Source organism: Athene cunicularia (assembly GCF_003259725.1).
Source record: "Athene cunicularia isolate RWA chromosome 8 unlocalized genomic scaffold, athCun1 chr8_part1, whole genome shotgun sequence".
Taxonomy (NCBI): Eukaryota; Metazoa; Chordata; class Aves; order Strigiformes; family Strigidae; genus Athene; species Athene cunicularia.
Window position 1 is genome coordinate 31,671,346 of NW_020799109.1, and position 20,339 is coordinate 31,691,684.

Below are 20,339 nucleotides of genomic sequence, written 5' to 3' on the forward strand. Positions count from 1 at the left end.
TAAATAAAACAGTAGATGACAAGTTTGATTTATCTAGATAGCATAATGCAGCACCATGTAAAGCAACCAAGGTAACTAGAACGCTAGGGCTTGTATTTAACCACACAAGCAGGTTTCTCTGTGAGACTAATTAGACCAGGCAGAATGTTACAGTAGACTTGACTTATTACTTTTTGTTCTGGGGTAGAAATAGCTTTGAGAGGACTATTAATTTGTAATAGTAGAGAGGTCACTAGCTTCTGGTACATCTGCTAAAGAAAACTGTAAGGCTAAGATTCAGAGGCAAGCAAAACATCTGTTTTTTTCAAAGACAACAGCTCACAGATCCTAGCTCTTGCTGTGCATCTCTCAGATGTACACAAGTTTTGATGGGTGCCAGCCAAAATTTTTGGGAAGTATGCTTCAAAAAGAGTGGGAGTCAGGAACAAGTAACCCCTGCCTCTCACAGAAGCAGATACTTATCATGACTGGCAGCATCCTGCTACTAGAAGAGTCAAGGCTTCTCTTCCCACTAAGTTCAAAGAGCAAAATGAGTGCAAATGAGTTCAGGACCCTCACTTGTGGAGGAGCTAGACTTACGCAGTTGTCAACACATTCAGCCTCCAATTTAAGGAGGCTGAACCACACACCCAGGATTCAAAATTTGACTTGCATAGACTGTGAGCCTCAGTCTTGCTACTTCCGACAGGTTGGCTTTTCTGCATCTACAGCTGGCTACCAAGTGGCTATGTGCAGGTGTGCTACTCTGCCTAAGTTCAACTAGTTTCCAGACCTGCAAAAAAAGAACTGAAATTATTGTTCACAAATATATATTTCTATTTATAGAAATACAAATGCTACACACAGATAAGGCTGATGGTGTTAAGTTAACATGGTAACATGATCATTAAGTTTCCAGTACTACCGAGCAACCAACCAATATTCTGTTCATCAGTTCTAAAGACACCAGTCTAGGCTTTAACCTAAGCTATACCTATGTCACTTGGTATTCTCTCCTGTATGATTGGTAGCATACTATATTTAAACATCACTGGAGACAGGGCCTGGGGAGTGGGGGGAGAACCAACAATCAAACGCTATTCAGAGTTTATCATTCATTAACTGATTTCTGAAACCAAAATTCTTTAAACTAAAAATACACTGAAAATAGGATTATTTTTTTAAAGCAAATGACTAGCAAAAAGTACAATTTTACAACACAAAAGAATAACAATTTAAAAATTCTGCAGTATATTCCTTGTCTAAAATTTTCCCTTCATTTTTAAAATAAGATCTTGAAAGCAAGTAAAGAGAGCAATCTCAGGTTTTGGAGGGCTGTGGGGTTTTTTTCCTTGATTCTCCTTTTATCTTGAATTCCCTTTTCACTAAAATTTAATTCTCCTATTGTTACTCTTTTGGTAAGATTGCCATCTGGTGGTGTATGCTGTTTTTAAAAATTGAGCTACTGAGAAGGAATTTCCTAATTAATACAATACCTTCTACCATTGTAGTTAACAAGAGTCTGCCGTTATTGAACACATTAAATAACAGTGATTCTTCAGATGCATGGTCCACTTCTCATGCAACTGCTTTGCACAAAAGGTCAGGTTATACTGTCCATCACACTCATGTAATTTCCAGGAAATACAACACAAGCTCTACACCATCACTTGAAGATAAACATTAAAATCATAACAAAACTACAAATCTACTCATCCTGAAGACTCCACCAAAAAATTCCTTCTTCTAACCACCAGGCTGGTCCAAACTTGATCTAGCAGATTAATATGCTCTGAGGTTTAACACAGCTCAATCTTACTCAGTTATTTTTCTAAACAGTGAGATGCTGGTAATGTAGGATTACAATACATGTTTTTGCACTACTTAAAAACAACAGAAAGCAAAATCAAAAAGATTTGAACATTGTAAGTGTCCTAACACCATACTCAAAAAGACAAAAGGAAAAAAAAAAAAAGAATATTTGAGTACTGCAGGCTATGTTTCTTATTATCACCTAAAAAAAAAATCACTTAAATACTTCAAAAGAAATTTGAAACTGAACCTACAAATTAATTGTATCGAGCAGTAATACTTCCTGTGCTATTATTGTATTTTTTCTGTCATAAAAGTTGCAAAGCCAGGGAAAAAGTGCATTAAACACTATTCTCTCAAAAACTTAACCTGCATTATTTTCATAAGCATCTTACCTTTCAATGGCCAGTTCTTTGTTCGAGAGTTGCTGAACCGTAATAACCACTTTCTTCTCAATTCCCTGTTTAAGCTTGAAATATAATTTCTCTCTATCCTTTGGCACAGGGCTAAGGGAATAAAGAAGCAAGTTTCTTTAGCACAGGTATAGAACATTAACTGTTAAATAGAAAAAAAATAGTAGCAGCTCACTTAAATTGTTAATGGCTCAATGTATTTGAGAGACCACCCCCTCCTTTATTTACAAGGTAATAAACCAGCACTGAAAAAAACAGACTATAGGCTCACACTTAGTATGTTCTCTGGGGGATTTATCAGACAAACACATCCAAAAATGAATGGGGTGTTTCGGGTTTCAAAATGATAGAAAATATTCTATATACTGGCTATGAAGCAAATAATAAATAGGACATTTTCACAGAATTAAATCTTATTATCAATTCTCTCTTCCATTCCAAAAAATCTTGTATAGGCAAAGAATACTGTGCTCCCCTGTCCCCTTTAATGCTTAGAGAAGTTTACATTTCCTATATTTTCAATGAATTTGGAACTCATTAGCTTATTTTTAAAAAAGTTAATAAAGACACCACTAGACTGTATTTACTCAAGAAAACTGGTTTGACTGAAGTTTTTAACATACTTCCTACTGTCTTTTCCATTTACAAAGGCCTGCCTTGAGCATCCTACCTGATATCATGTTTTTAATGAAACTAATTTGAAAAACATATCCTGATTTTTAATCTTTTTACAGAAAAGATACAGAGAAGGAAATTGTAAAAGCAAAGCAATAGCTTCCTTTTTGTAACAAGTCTACTTATGAAAAGAGGCCAAATCAATTTTACTGCAACATAGTAGTAGTGAATCCTGCAAGTAGCTATATGCTTTTTTCAAATAGATTTCTACGTTTCCCTTTTCAATTAGATTACCTAAAATTTCCTTTTCCATCATCTTCTTTGATTTCTAAGGAAACACTGAAAGTATAGACATCACTATCTGGAGTAGGAAGAACAAAGTCCTTAACATGATCAGATGCTTGTTTGGAAGAACGTTTGAATGCTGTTGAGAAACTATATAAAATTCGGCTGACCTGCAGAAAGCAAAAGAATTAATAGTTTTATCAAAAATAAGAGAGTGGTTTTAATGGGGTATTGTGATGTGGTTTTGAAGGTCATAGAATTACAGTCATTTGTCTCTTACACTGAACACAAAGCATGCCTCATAAAACACAAAACATTTGGATTGGGTGTTTAATAATCAAGCAAATTCAGTAACAACATCTCCTATTTTCATTCATGTCACATTCACTGCTCATGTAATATGTAATAAAATGTAATATATATTGCAAGATTAGGAATGCAACTTGAGGACCTGAATAAGGTACTTTTCAGGTTGTGTATTTAACAACACAACTTACAGCTTGTTCTTGCAAATGTCAAAAACCAAGGAGATCTCTTTCAACCTCTATTTTCCACCCTAGTAAATCCTTTTCTCCCAAACTATCATATAGTTCTTCCCAAAATATCTAGAGCAGAGTACTGTAAAATTATTCTTTGTAAGTCACAAGGTCTACACTACTTTAGTCTGAAACCTACTCAAATGAGGCCTGAAAAAAAGAACACTTAAGTCTTAAACTTAGGCTTTCTAAATCTTCCCATTACAGTGCACTTTGGAATTTTATTGAAATACTAATAGAAAAAATAAGTTATATTAATATTCACATATGACAAGCTGCATGTTCTGTGAAACTCTTTATATAACTTGTTAACATATTTTTCAGAGCACTATATACAATTTTCACATCTGGAATAACTTCTTAAAATACAGCTTGTATCCTCTTTACCAATCACTGTACAACATTTGATACTTACTGCCTCTTTAATCTCACAGGAGAAAACATGGATTTGGAACTCTTCTGTTCCACAGCTGCTTTCAGTAAATGCAAAACAGTCACTCTCTGAAGTCCCATTTTGTCCACGCACACAGAACAATACCTTATAGATTGGAAAAGAGGCTATCTCCACATTGCTAGATTGATCTATTATTCTGGCAAGGAAGGGAACAGGGAAGATCAAGGAAGTAAGTCAGTAAAAAAAACAGGCCTAGCTGAAGGGCTTTTCTGCAATTAGATAAACAGAAGTGTGAGGCTTCCCAAATTTAAGATGTAAATGGTTTTGGTTGTTACATTATCTTACTTTATTTTATTCTCCATAATTTAGACAAATATAGTACCTCTATATCATGCAATAACAATGACCATTGCTCTGCAATTGTTCATGAAAAACACAGAGAGTAGAAATGTAGAAACCACAGCAACATGAAAATGCAATTTGCATACAAACACCAAAGAAAATTCAACGTTATAAATTAATTTAAATCTCTGTTTAAGAAAACATTATTTATTCAGAATCTACAGGACTATATAGCTTCACAAACGCTTGCTGCCGTGTTCAGGTGAATATTAATCCCAGATCTAAGAGCTCATACAAAATTTTTAATTTCTCTCAAATTTAGAACCCAAAGAATATTTCAGAAACTTTAAAGACGACAACAGAGGTGGTCGTCTCAGAATGGGCTACTAGAAAGTGAGTTTTAAAGAATAATAGTTAGAGCTACACAGTTCTCCTCTGTCTTTTTGTTACTTGTTCATATGCACACTCACATGAAGGGTGAATAAACAGCTACCTGGACAGAATTGCAAGTCTGTAACAATAAAAACAAAGAGCTAATCTTCTAAAAGCAAGAAAAGCTCAGAGAGGATTTGGTATACTGTAATACTGGTGGGACATGCTACATGGAACCTCACGTGACAAGTGTTCAGATACCAGGAATGGAAACACTCCTCAAAGATGACACTGGTCTCACTTGAACTTTGATGGAGTGTATTATGTCACACATGGATTCATCTTTACAGTTCTATGCAGATTCTTAGGCAGTCCTCTGCAGCTAATGATCGAAGGAACCTGCAGTTTCACTTGCAAAACCACCTTGTTGAATGGCCACAATGGCTACAAAAACAGGTACAAGCACACCTAACATTTCATGTCTATGTGACAGTTGCCATCATAAAAGTACACAGTGCAATTTCCTAATTCAAATTAAATACTGCCATAACATCAAACAAAATCTCAAACTGAGTTTAAAGAGCAAAATGGGAGAAAATAATATATATGCTTGAAGGTCCTTCTGTCTTTCTGTGCAAGATGACAGTCAATACATAGGCAAAGCACAGGGAAGGAAGGAAATCTAACCATATCCTTCAGATATCTTCCTATCAGAGTTTAAAAGTAAAAATAAAAATCTTGACCAGAGATTCTCCCTACTTCTGGATGTAAGACTGCTACAGGTGTGCACCCTGATTAAGAACCCTTGACTCTCTCAAGTGTTTGCTAGTATCTAAAGACCATCAGCATATGCATCATGAGGTAGACATAGGTGAGACCTGGCTTTCACACAGCAATGTCTGGAAACAGAGACTAGCATCTCAAGTCCTTAACATACATGGAAGAGTCTAAACTTGAAACTTCTTCAGCTAACTCAAGGCCAGCAGGACTACTACTGTCTCAATGTACTTACTTTGGAGTGATTACAGACTAGAGAGGTTGGGAGAAAACAAGCATTATCAGCTCTCCCTTTCCAGTATATCTCTTATCACATTTGAACAAAGATGCAAAGCTACGCTTTTGTTGACACTGTACAGCCACCGCAACCACCAGATATGCACTGCATGTTACATTTGAGCACGCATTTTGTTGCTTCAGAGGAATTTCTCAAAAATAACTCTTCAGCAAGAACTTTAGGCACAAATCTAGCAATTCTGCTTTGTGAGTAACAAAATCAGAATTCACCTTTTATGTGTCTGTAACAAAATAAATGCTTGTATGTTACCTTACATAGCCTTCCGGAATGTTTGGAACGTAAAGTGTTACAGGTAAAGGGGCTTGACTTGAGGATTTCATGTTTGCCATGGCATGTAGAGCTTCCGGCTCATTTCGAGGGGCAGACACCTTTGTGCAACCTAAATAAGTCAGTTTGTTAAACAGAACGCTGTCCTCTTCCAGGGGTTCACTGGGAGAAGATGGTCTTGGCGCAGAGATTTCTGAAAATGAAGAAACCACTTCTTTAACCATTTTCTTTTATTTTTACAGATTGTTTTCTGAATGAGTTCCACAGCAAAATCTCCCACTTTTTCTGAAAATGGATATGGGGAGTCAAAAGTCCAGCTCCAATAGCAAGAACTCCATTTGGCACCTTAATATTAAGTCTATTCTGATGCGTGTTTCCAAGTATGGCATAGGTAGAAATGGCCTTTTGATTTTTTTTTAGAAGCACTAGAACACAATTTTTCTTTAAGGTCCATCCCCCAGATGTTATTTTCTTTAGTTTGCTTATACTTCCTCCTAATTCCTATTCATCATTTTGCATAAAGATGCCTCTAATTCTCTTCTCTCCCATGTCTTTGCAGTTTGCATAGAATTACTAGATGTGGCTCACATTCCCGGGATAGCTATATTAACTGCATGAAACCATCAGGGAGCTGGAGAAAAGAAAAATGGTATCTGTTTAGTCCTCTACTCAGCAGAAGAGAAGTGCTCTTTTTCCACTGTCACACTACTATGGACATGGATGACCTTGAGGGAGTTTTGGGGAGTTTTGTTGTTATTGGTGATTTCTGGTGGGTTTTTTAAGGCATTTTGATATTTGAGAAATGACAGAAGAGGTGGAAAAATAATTTGTTAAGTACGGACTCTAAGTAATCTAGGTTGGAAAAGTCCTCTAAGGGTCATCTAGCTTTTACTCAAGCTCAAAGATAGATCAGGTTAGATTAGGGCTAGTTTCAAAACTGGATCAGGTTACTCCAGGCCTTGTCCAGCTCAGTTTGGTATCTCCAAAGAGGGACATTCCAAGCCTCTCTATGCGATCTGCCCCATTGTTTCTATTTCTTATTACCATGACTAATATTTCCTAATAGTTAAATCATACAGGTTGTGAAATTGAATTATTCCTTGGGGGGGAGGAATGTATCTACAAGTATTTATTTGATCGTTCATGCTAAGGGTTGTGTTCAGTTGGAAGCACGTCAAACAGGGAGCCAGTATGGTAAGTTTCTTCAAAAATGCAGCATACATGTAATTAAAAGAAAGGCGTTTCCATTATGCATAAATTGCCTATCTTATTCCACCACAAAAACTTTTTTTTTAACTTCCCAAACAGATGCTATGGGAATTATCTGATACAACACCACAGAAGTGCTCCGCATACTACCAAGGGAAAAAGAATTCTAATTCAAGGCCCACAGACATGGCCACAGCCTTGTATTCCTAAGAAAAAGGTATATTATATTTTACATAATAAATATACACAATATAGTTTATATAAAAAGCTTTCAGTCCTCCTTTTTTCACCATAACTTCAAATACCAGAAAAGTACCACAATCATGCCTAGTAAATATGAAATCTAAAGCTGTCTTTACTGATACCTGGTCATAGCACCAGAGCTGAAAAGTTCATCAGTTTGCTCAGGGTATATTTCATTTGCAGGTAGTACTGTCAATGAACAATGTCCTGAAAGTTCTCATACTCCATCAGTAACATCTTTACCTCAACTGTAGTCCATTCAGCATGATACTTAGTCCTAACTCTTCTAGGGCTTGAGGCAAAATTAAAGTTATCTTGAACAAAACAGAGCAGCACAGGGTATCAATCCAATGATCATCTATTCCTGTCTATAATCCTCAACTAATCAGAAAAGGAGAGGAGGCCCCAGGGTATTCTCCAGTATAATTTTGGAATTAAGTTCCAGAAATTTTAAGGTTAATTTTAGTTCAAGTTAATTTTAAGGTTAACTTGAAACTGCATAAAGAAAAAACCTGCCATATATGATTCAGGGGGAAAGCACTTCAGCAATACCTGTAGTAGAAGGGTCTAAAACAAGGTGCAAAGATGGCTGATTTGTTTGAGCTGCTGACCCATCTGCAGCTGCCTGGCTGCTTGCATCATGAGAACGTTCTTGGAGAGCAGTGAAATTGTTCTGGTCTTTTTCAGAATCCCTCAGTATCTCTTCCATTGCCTTTTCCAGCTGATCATCTCCATCTGAACATACCTGTAAGCAGGAGATGATATTTTTTTAAAGGTACTTGTAGTTTTACTTTCACTACTATTTTTCTAACATAGCCTTACTCATTGCAAAAGTTCAGAAACTTTGCTGAACAATACAACATACTAAGAATTAACAAAATTAAATCAAATATAATCCAACATTCCTCCCATTACTTATAATGCACATATTCTCACTGCTAATCCAACAACCATCCTCTAAAAACTACAGATCTCTCTTAAAGTAACTGGTTTGTGTGTTTAGATCCTCCATTCAGAGCAAAGATCAACAGACTTTACTATAGATTAGTCTCAAAGAAAATCATACTTTCTTAGTCACATCCAATCCATTTTAGCTGTTTCATCAATTGTCCCACATATAAGAGGGGTGCAAGTCTAAGGAAATGGCAAAAAAATGGCAAGACACATTCCCTAGGTAACAAAAAAAAATACAGACTTTCACAAATACTGGCTTTTCAGACCAAAGAAATCCCATGGTCAAGAATACAGTTGTATCACAGATTCTACCTCCAGATCACCTGCCTCTTTCCAGATATAATTACTAAAGAAGCACCTAGTGTTTAATACAGACAGAAATCACTGGTTGTAAATAACTGCCAAACAACAGTTATGCAAAGACAAAGTACTTACTGCCATTTCAGGAGGAACAAATTCCTATTGTTCCAAGCGGACCAAAACCAGTAAATCAGCTACTGAAACTCAAGTGGGGAAATTAACCAATCAGCTGTCACCTAAATGCTAAAATATTCAGCTATTTAGAGGTAGAAAGCTTTCAGAAAAGGTCTTAGTCATGCCTAAAGTAGCACTAAGCAGGAAAACTAAATTAAAAACTAAAAACTAAGACCCTCTGTCGTCTATTCCTATGCAGACTAATTATGTGCTTTTAAGATAACATTCAGAGTCTCTGATCCCTAAATAAAGAATACTCCCCAAGCTTTAATCTGAAATTCATTCTTTGAAAAGAACTTTTGAGTCCTTTACTAAAATATAAATCCTCAGAATACTAACAAAGCTGACCCCTGAATAAGTTATCAAAAGAAAAACCAAACTGGCACTTTTGGACAGGTTTGCTTAATTTGAGATGTTAATTTCATTGGTAATAAGCAAGGACAAAAAGTACAGTCTAAGAGTCTCCTCAAGCACACACAATATCTTTAATTAAATATTCAAAAGAAGTTGTAATCTTTTTATCAATACAAATCCTACTACACATTTAAAATAAAGCAAAAGCAAACCTTTAGCTGAGGTTTTTCATCTTTTCCAGGGGTGTCCTCAGATTGCTGATGAACCAAGACAAATTCTTCATTAATTAACGTGGATACATTTTCAGGAACCCTACTGGCTTTGCTAAATGATGTTTTGATATCCATCTCAGGTCAGTATTCTCCTCCTGCCACGAGAACCTAACAAGAAGGAAAAACATTAAATAACTAGTTTTGAAGCTGTAAACAGTATGTTCACAGGTGTTTTGTGAAGTTATTGTGGAATATTACAGTTATATGAATGTATATATTCCTAATCTCTCATTTCATTGGTATAAGGAATCTTTTTTTAAATATCAAGTATGATTTTTAAGGTGTGTGTCTAAAAATCTTATAATCTAACAGCAGTGGCTATAACCTATGTATATAGATAACACATGAGGAAGTTCACCTTGGAATTTCCACTTCCCTATTTTTAATCTTCCAGAGTCTGCTTCCTCTACCTCCCTAATTCATGCCTTTGTTCTCTCTTATACAGGTATATTTCTTACCCAGAGTGTCACACACCTGAGGATTAATTTTCCAAAAACTGCATATCAAAGTATGTGCTTTCTACATGAAAACGTATTTAGCAATCAATTATGTTATGTTTTTATTATTCTTTATATCTATAGATAGTGAAGTCAGAGGTGTTACTAATCCACAATCACATCCTTCTCATCAAATTTCTCTGAAACCACCTGCAACAGAGTTAAAATTAACCACACAACTTAAAAAAAAAACAAAACACACACACACAAAAAAAAAAACAAAACAGCCCCAACAAATCTATAAGTATTATGGAAACTGAGAACAAGTTTTCCCTTGTCTGCACAGCAAAAAACAAATCTAGGGAAAAAAGGCAAAATAATCATCAGCCTATACAAGTTCATATAAAAATACAGAACCATACTTCAGAATGGGGACACCTACTGTAGGTACCCACCAAATAAAGACAGCATCATCTATGTTAATTCAGAATGTCTTCCCTGATTCCTTAGGGAATGAAGAGCTAGAATGAAGAACATTGTGTATTAGACTTTATATTTTAAATGGATCTATGTTTTCATATTTTCTGTGTTAAAAAAGAGAAGATATATTTTCAGATAGACTTTATAAATAGTATACACTTCCAGATATGGTCAATTTTCATTTCAGTTTCCTGAAAAACACTACTCTGGTGAAGTGCTGGGGTTTACTGTGCTTAAGAATCAGAGTTTTTAAGAGTCACATATAGCACAGGGGGAAACAAACTGCTATTGTTGGCTTTGCAAGGCTGGGAAGCACCCCAAGAAGGGTAGCTGAACCAAAGGTCTGTTGCAACTGGTGAACAATGAGAGGTTTAGCTTCACATCGCCTTCCACAGCAGTACCAAGGCACAGACCTGTGCCACACTTGCTTCTCAGTTACAGCTCCAAAACACCAAGCGATCAAGAAAAGAATGCAAATATAGGTCTAGCTTTAGGGAACCTCCAAGACAGCACTTAAAAAAAAAAAGAAACACACATGTTCTCCACCATCCTGAACGGGCATTACTTAACATCCTAGCCACAAGAGGCAGTTTAGCAACTTTGGACCAAAAAACAAGTGTAGGAACTAGACTAATTTCCATACAAAAATATTTTCTATCACTTTTGAAACTACAGTCAACATGCTTTTGCTCTCTCAAAGACTTGGCTCGTCATAACCATTCATACATGCAATTCTGCAAGCAGATTTTTGCTCTCCCTAACCCAGACACAATTTTACCCATCAACCCAGTGAAGGCATTTTATGTAGAAATCCCAGAATAACTAAAGAACTCAAGTTCTTCAGATAAATGACTTGTGAATCCTCAAACAAATTTATATGCTGTACATTATAAAAAAGCCACTAAACAACAGCTATAATATTCAGATAGATTACTAATTTGGATTAGCAGTTTAGCACTCTTGGCTGTCTTTCACAGCTCCAGACTAAGCATGAATATTTTTTCAGACAGATGACGTGATCTGAGCTCCACCCAAGCCTAGGTAATGGATTCACCCCTGGAATAAATTTTCGTTCCTTTTAAAGCATCGTTGCTTTAAAGTTCTTTCTGGTAACAGAAAGACAAAGTTTTAATATACAAGATTTTAAGTATGTTACAAACAGTTTATTAGCTTCATGTATTTTTTAACAAATACCATGTTGTAAAAATGTTGCTGAAGACCTTGTGTATTATTTGCCTAGGTCAAAATGAATATTAGTTACAAATAAATCCTCAATATAAAAGTGAAGGTCCACTATTACAGAACTCTTCAAAAGCAATGAAAGGACATAAAATTATGCTCCCCAAATACAGCATATCCTGAGTAATCATTAGCTCTGCAGTTACACCACCACTGGAGAAAACAGCAGAGGATGACTGTCAGTCACATCAGAAGCAAAGACCTAGGCTACCAGAAGCCTCTCCCCCTCCCACCCCATACCTACTATTGCTGGACTTAATGAAGATGACAAAGATGAAGCCTCACCACTACTTCTAGTACATATGCAGAAAGGAGGGATCACAAAATATGCTATTTTGCCATTTTTTGTGTGGTTTAGTCTATTTAAGTTTACCTTTTGTGCTTACTTATGAGACAGTAACACAAAAATTTCAATATAACGTGATTCTACTATATTAATTATGAAAGACAAAGGTAAGCTGCTAACATTAGCTGTCATCAGTTCTTTCTGCAACAAAGTAGGAACTGACAGGCACACTGTGTACTAGGAAGATTTTGTAGAAATATTTTAATAACAAAACCAGTGAAAATACAGCAACTGCAAAGCCAAATAAAATAATGATAATGCAACAGGAAAAGCATATCGATGTACAAAATATTTGTTCTTGCCCTGTGTGAATAAAGGCAGCTTAAGAGAATTCCTACTTCCTAAATTTCAATCTGAAAGACAAAGGAAATATTATAAATATTAGATAACTGCAAGGAGCTTCTCATTCAGATCAGATACTTAAAACCATACCATAGACACTCTTGCAATCACATTTGAGTTGCAAGACCTTTAATGTCCTTAAGACTGTACTCCAAGCTTGTCTTTACAATCAGTTTAAACCACCACACTGAGTGCAGATGCATACCTTTTTCCATACACAACTCTGTTAGTTGATTAAATTACTACCCCAGAACCCCTAATTCCAGCTTTTCATTAAAGCCTGCTCCACCCTGCCATCATTGTTACTCACGTGAATGCCATCTATCCCATTTCAGTCAAAACAAAGTCACATTAGTTTCAGTTTAGTAGTAAAACATGAACACAAACAGGTCAGACTTTCAGGAAGTAAATGCCTCAACCGGAAGAATACAGTTCTACCCTCTCAAGCTCACACACTTACTGTTTGTTACAAGAACAGTCTACAAACTGCTTGTCTGCTGCTAGAACTTCTTCATGGCCATGCTAAAGAACTTGTCATATGACAATTAACAGCAGCGCTCTAGGTCATTTATGGAAAATGTGTGCACTAAAACTGAAAATCTCATAGTGAATGGACTGTTCATTTCTCCTTCCATTCTAGTCACATGCTATTTAGAAAGCAAAAGCTTATATTTTACAATCACTCTTTGATGAAAAATAGTTTTTAATGCCAGAGACAAACTATGAAACAAAAATCATGATCAAGACATTTTTCAAATTATACAACCTGAGTAAAGTTCACATCAGAGTTTAAGAATATAACTGTCTCACAAAGATTATGGGAATTTACACCATCTTAAGTAGTAAGCTACTTAGAAGGAAAAAGTTTCTATTTTTACATTATAAAGGCACATGATCTAATACTTCAGCTAAGCACTTCTGAGGAAAAGCAGTAAAAAGAATAAAAGCCTCTCTGAAAAAAACATGTATTAAAGTTATTTGGGGAAGGGAAGGAGTAGAACATCAGAAGCATTTTTTTTATTCTTTAGTAACAAGAAGAGAGACATGTTGATTCTGGACTTTCCAGTCACCTCCAGTCAGTAGATGGTTATGTCATTTCCCTTTTGTAGTTAGCTTTAGTCCTATTGAGGACTTACTCCTTTTTTTTACTCATTACTGACTTATACACTTGAACCCCCCTTTTTCCTACAAAAGGTAAAGAACAAATGACAGTGTCACCTATTAGACACGTACAAAATCTGAGAACAGAGCCCTACTACTAAACTCTTAAGTCGCATATTTTTGGTCACCCTTTCTGATGAAAAGCTGGAAGTTAAGAATGTAAGAATTTATGCTTGATTGCATTAGTCAGAACATATAGGCAGTTGTACAGTCTACAATCATGTTAAATTTACTCCCTGAAGTTAGCAGCAGACAATCCTGGAATTGAATGCTGTCTCACAATAATGATCAAAGAGGTTCAGCATTTGCTCTATCAGTTTAAAATTACTGAGAGGGCAGTAACCAGCAGAGAGGAGCTGACAGTCAGGGACAGGGAAGTCAGCGAATGTAGTGCACCTCAACTACTTCTGCATGAAGGCCAGCAGCTTAAGCTGCTAGTGCAGTTTAGTGCCAAATGAACAACAAAAATGTGGCCAAGGTGCAAATACACCTTCTGTTCTGCCAACACTGCTCCAAGGGTTGACACCTCAGACCAGATGGTAACTTCCCAAATCACCAGAGCTAAGAGCCAGAACTGCTCTTCCAACAATGTCTTCAGAAAGGCGACAACAAATTGTGCTTTCAAAGTTCTCTTCACAGTAAGAAACAATGGGAAGTATGTACTAACTACGACAGGAAGTAACATCTACAAAAGAATTATCTTGAACAATCATGCTCTTTGCTATAGAGAAATTATTTTTCCTCCACGTTTTGATGAGCAACACCACACAGAAAAAAAATTCAGAAACCCAGCAACAAATACACAGGAGGAAATTTTTCTTAAACTCAGATAAATAAAACCTAATATGATAAAAGTATTAACATTTTTTAAAAGTAACAATTTCATAAAAAGCTTTCCAACAAACATTTTCAGACCAAAGTATTTTGGAGATACTCTGTACGTAGTTTTAAAAAGGATCAAGAGGGTGGATCTCGATCAGAAAAATACCTTAAACTGTAGGGATACGACAACAACTGAAGAATAGCTGTTGCTTTTCTCTGTGAGGTTTATTGTGTAGTTTTGGTCAAATCACTGTCTCTCTGCTGCACTTCAGTTCCCAGTGTTTTGCTTATACAAAGTCCCAGATAAAAGCTACCTAAGCCATGCTACTTGGAATATAGGTGTTTTGGGGCCAGCGACCAGAACTTACTACACACATGTACAGTACTAAGCTTCAGGAGGCCGAAACCTAGCAGCTTCCCCACTTCATTCCAGAAAGGCATCCCAGGTTCACTACAGCTCCCTTTATAAAGTAGCATAAGTGGCTGAAGAGAGAGAAGCTGGAGAACAGCAAACCCTAAAGACCCAGGTGGATTCAGCACAGAATCAGAGACACAGAACAGAAATGTTCCTATTTATTTCACTCCCTAACTCTTCCATGTGTTTCATATTGAACCTAGACTTGCAAAAACACATCACATCCAGGAACACAACTAAGTACCCAGGTAGTGGTGTTATGTCCATGGGATTGCTGGGCAGAGTAGCTCAGGACAGGACACTGCTGGCAACACACAGTCACTAGGCACAGGAGAAAAAGAATCAAAGACAGAGCCACAGACTTTTCAGAAGGAAGCTGCTTTGCAGACCTGATTAGATTCAAAAACTTCCTCATCAAACTGGTCCCCAGAACTAAATACCAATTTTTATGCAAATCAGTCTTCTGAAGAAGGTAGCAGATATTCTGGGGTTTATAGTTTGTGTTCAACAAATATTTCAAAGTTACTGCTCAAGTTCATTGTTGGTTTGCAGAAAAAAAATTCTTTTGTTTCAGCATTATAACCAACAAAAACCCCAAAAATTTATAAAATGTAAAGCTATGAAAGACAACAAGCAAGGTAAATGGCGATCTAATATTTTTCAGTAAGCAACAAGAGAAATGTTTTAAAAGAAAGCTTCTTGCCTTCTTGAAAGAAGGCAATAAAGAGCAAGCTAATCCACACTTTTTTTTTTTTTAATCAGACAAACAAGATCAGGTCCTGTATTAAAGACAGGCTTTCAAAGCCATATAGTTTGCCTGATGACCTCAACCCCCAAATAAGATACTGGTAAATAAGTTCTACCTATTTTCAGAACTGAGGTTACTCAAGGGAATCTCTGGGACCTTTCTGAAGAGGAAGGTCCAGTACAGCTATGCAGAAAAATCACTTTCTGCTAACAGATGTCTGCAGTACAAATACACACTGGAAAGCACTATTTATTCCTTTTTTTGAGCTACACAATACAATGCATGTCAGCCAAAAGGGCATTAAGTTAACTGAACTTGAAATCACAGATGCTGTGTGACTCAGACTTCTAGTTTACTGAAGTGATGTCCTGATGTTCTAACTTGCTGCTTAGGAACAGGAAACTGGACAGACACTGACAGTTACACACACACAAACGCACACATAACTGAATCTCTCGATCACATCATCAAGAAATGTGTCAAAACTATGTGTGACCATAGCTCTTGCCCCATGAGCTTGTTAACTTTGATGAGGTGTACAAAGCTCTCACCCCTATGTGCTTGCTAACATTAACAAGAAGCATACCTTCCCCAGAAAGCTTCAGACACACAAAGCTTTACCTTTTCAATGCTTTTTCAGTGGAAGACTAACCAACCTTATAAAATTCCTTATTATATTGTATGTTGAAGCAGTACAGCTATCAGTCTTCCCCAAAACCTTTCTCTCTATTGACTGAGTGGGCACATACGCAGAAGAAAATCCTAGGTGTCATGAAATCAATTTGCTTAAATCTCACTGACAACAGCCGCATCCTTCATCTCAACTTCTCTTTGTGTAATCTTTATGTAAGAAGCTAAGCCTCTATGTCCATACTAACTACTGTTTTATTACCCATAAATTGTTTGCCCCTGTCTTATCTCTGGTGGTGAAAAACTATGTAAAGCACATCTAGGAAAAACAAACAAACAAGCAAGCAAGCAAGCATTTACTTTGTTTCCCAAGATTAAAATTAACCGAATACAGAGAGATGACTGCTGTATATATTTTAAAAGACATAAATATATAAAAATCCTTCTAATTTCCAAGAAAACAATGTTAAGAATAGAAGTCTTTCCAAGAAAACCAAAAAACAAACATCACCACCACCCCCAATTAGAAAGTAATTACGTGGCTTATTTTGTCAACACTCTCTCCTCTGTGAAAGCAGTCTACTATGTAGGCAAGAGCAAATAATTACTCTTTTCATTTTTGGCAAACTGTTTTTAACTGTTGTACAGGGTGCCTAGATACAGAGGCATGGCAGACTGTTTTTACAGGTCAATCTTATAGCCAAGGAATAACAATTTAAGGAAACAGAATCAAGAGAGAACTACATAAACAAGAAAATGTCTGCTCTCCTTCAAAAAAATCCACATCTCCTCAAATAAATTCTAACTAGCACTTTTTAAATACATCACATTATGAATACAGAGCTATATATAATAAAGGAAAGAAGTATCTTTCCTGACTTGAATCTCTGGATTACGTGTAAGTCACTGAACCACTTAAACATCACAAAGATTCAGTTTGTAGTTGCTCTGGGGAAAACACTGGTTTTATTTACCTCAGCTTTAAAATCACCAAGGTGAAGAGGAACGTTCCTTCTAGAGGAACAGTAGGCACTCAGTTGGTACTCAAGTATGATCGAGGCAAGGAAGCGGCTGACATCTACAGCCAAACAGAAAAGCACTATCTCTCCTCTTCAGCAGAGATCATCAACCACTGCAAGCCAAAGGTGTGAGTGAAGGAAGATGAGAAGCAAATTTAAAAACAAAACAAACCCAATGATCTGCACTCCTAAAATTTAAATATTAGGTGGAAGAAGCATCATGAACCATCTTGAACACCAGATGAAATGTCTGTCCAGATAAGTGTAAGTCTATTCAGGTAAACTGCAAGATACAAAAGGTAGGCTCTCATCAAGTTGAATACTTTTTTTTTTTTCTTGAGGGTTTTTTTTGTTTGAGCAAATAAGAATCATGGAGGACAAGCCTAGACAAAACTGAGTTAAGAATAAGGTTTGGGATAATTCTTTTTAACAATTATTCAGGCCTAGATTTGTCCGCACACAGCAGTGGCATAAAATACATCATCTGAAGAACAGATTACAGTAGCATACATGCCTCTTGCTGACACCGATTAATTTATGCTGTTTACAAGTATAATCAATGCTAGCTAATCCAATTAGTGTTTAACCAATTTAGGGAAATATGTTTTATCTTCTGCCCATTAAAAGAAAAAAAAAATAAATTAAAAAAGTCTTTCTCCTCCCTATCCCCTTCCAAAAAGTACTGCTTCTAAGTAAGTGTAAATAAGAAGGCTCCTGCTACTCTAGGTGTTATCAGTCTTCATGTGTATCAAAAAAATAAAACCCAACCAAAAAACAAACACCAAAAAAAACCCAACAAAAGAACAAACCTCCACTTACACATCAAGTTCTGGCAAAACAGCCTGTCAGAATTTCAAAGCTAGCTTAAATGCAGTAGCTCATTCTGCCTCAAGGATAAAACAAACAATGTAAATAAAGCAATTCTAGTACACCTTAATGCTGTTTCCCTGCCATCAACTAAACACTTCAGCTTCCTGAGCCTGTAATTAATTTTTAACTTTGGAAAATATAAAATAGTGACAAAGAGTATCTCATTTTTTATAGCTGAAGTTTGACAAACTTGGGTTTCCTATTATTTTTTCATTGCTACACAATACTTGCAAGCAGTATTCAAAACTGAAACTGAGCACCAGCCGATTTACTAACCTGTATGGCCACTTACTCAAAAATATAATGACCTATATTCCAGAGGAAAGAAAACCATTGTTTTAAAGAGATTATTTCAAGGTTTATTCCTTAACAGTAAAAATAACAGCATTGGTTTAATTTAGCTAATGGAACAATCTCTCTCCATTAAACATACTGAATATTTCAACCAGGTATTTTCTCCACAAGCTATTATTTTCAGTAAAAATTACATGATGTAAAGAGACCATACGGGACAGCAGTATGATACAATGCAGTAAGCGACCCTGGGTGCCAACCTTTCTCCTTGCCAAACAAGTACCTTATAGTGTCACTTCCGAAATCAGGGAAACACACAAGAAATCGTGATTTATTGCCTGGCACCAACTACCTTCAGACTTAGTAAAATCCTTGTTCCTCAAAGCCAGAATTGTTAAATTATGGCAATTGTTATCTTGAGATTTGCAACATGTATTCTGGGAATATTAAATTTTGCAGATTTAACTTGAAATCACAATGATTTGTTCTTAACCACAGAACCTAGCTTTATACTACCAACCATAGACAATGAGACTGCTATTTCTAATAGTATTTCTTAAAAACTGTTAAACTGTAGTGAGTCCAGCAATGCACTGTGGGACAGACCAGATAATGTTTCATGTCTCATTTTCTTTAGATATTTTTCTTAATCTTAAATCTTTCATTCTAGTAGTTGACAAAGGCAATCATGAGTCATAAATGAATAACCACACCAGACTTTTTTTGTATTATTCAGTTACAGATTTTCCAAAATCGCAAGGACTATGAGTTTTGATTTGACAGCCATCTAGACTCCTACTGCTTTTTTGTCAAAATTGTACAGTTTCAACAGTGCACCCTATACTTTATAAGGAAGAAAAACATCTCCTTTATAATATGAAACAAAACCAAGCTTCTTGTTAAAATAAATACTTCCACATACATTACCGAAGATTTAAATATTTAGATATAACATGAAAAGATGGAGGGAGGAATCAGTTATTTTGTAGACCAAGATTAACTGAAAGTGAAACCTCCTGAAAGTTAAGATAACCGATTGAAATTGAGAAATATACAAAGGCGTACATGACAATTAAAAGTCACACAAAATAGCTTTGGCTTTGTAACTCTTGCCTCTCTTAGTCCTAAATGTCATGAAGTGTACTCATTCAACTAACATACTAATATTTTTTGACCAGCAAATTCTTAATGCCCTCTGCATGCCAGAACTAATCTACCAGCATCCCACGTTTCTAGGGCAAGTTCTTATAAATATATTCCGCAGTGCAGCTCAACTGCTAATTTCAAAGGCCTTGATAGGTTTTAGAAAATGGAGAATAGAAATAAAAGACAATAAAACTGTTTCCTTAACAGAAAGATTATCTTCCATTAGTAAGAACAAGTCAGTATGCACCTGGTACTAATACACCAGTCTATCCCCCCTAATCACATTAGAATAAAAAAAATTTAAAAGGCTTGCCTTCACTATCTGCTTTTTCCATTTAAAGTCTGAAGAATCAAAACAATCTGCTCATGTCATTGATCAGGAGGAGAAAAAACAAGGTTTGGCCTCAACATGCAGATCACCATTATAAGTTTTCCAGAGCACCTAAACTCTTCTAGGAACTGGTATGAAATGTGTATATTAATGTTTCTGAAAGACACATACCAAGGAACAACGCATATCTTCCTTAAATGAAATAGATTTTTTAAATTACGGTGTGTTCTTTGTGAAGATTTCTCAGTGTGACCAACTTTACTAATCAAATTATTTCAAATCCACTCTGTAATTCAGGGAAGAACTACTCCTTTGAAAGGCAGTATGAAAAAACCCCAACTAACTCCCATACAAAAGCCTGCTCATTCACTTAATAAACCATTAAGAACATTTTATAATTCTGGCAAAAATTTACTTGACTTGAAGGAAGTATCCTTCAAAAAGCTGTATAATCAAGTAGGGG

The 20,339-nt window shown here is 36.0% G+C and overlaps 1 protein-coding gene across 4 annotated transcripts in view; it reads right to left on the minus strand.

Annotated features, from left to right (window-relative positions):
- Positions 1 to 20,339, minus strand: part of RABGAP1L (RAB GTPase activating protein 1 like) — a 280,747-nt gene that overhangs the window by 232,372 nt on the left and 28,036 nt on the right. For all 4 annotated transcript variants that reach the window (XR_003398896.1, XM_026853549.1, XM_026853550.1 and 1 more), the window contains 6 exons: positions 9,537 to 9,704; positions 8,095 to 8,287; positions 6,073 to 6,283; positions 4,056 to 4,230; positions 3,114 to 3,274; positions 2,187 to 2,297 (listed from right to left, as the gene is read on the minus strand). Coding sequence is in view for 3 of the 4 variants with exons in the window: in XM_026853549.1 (XP_026709350.1) it covers positions 2,187 to 2,297; positions 3,114 to 3,274; positions 4,056 to 4,230; positions 6,073 to 6,283; positions 8,095 to 8,287; positions 9,537 to 9,671 (986 nt within the window). In the remaining variant the exon portion in view is untranslated. The remainder of the gene's footprint in view (positions 1 to 2,186; positions 2,298 to 3,113; positions 3,275 to 4,055; positions 4,231 to 6,072; positions 6,284 to 8,094; positions 8,288 to 9,536; positions 9,705 to 20,339) is intronic.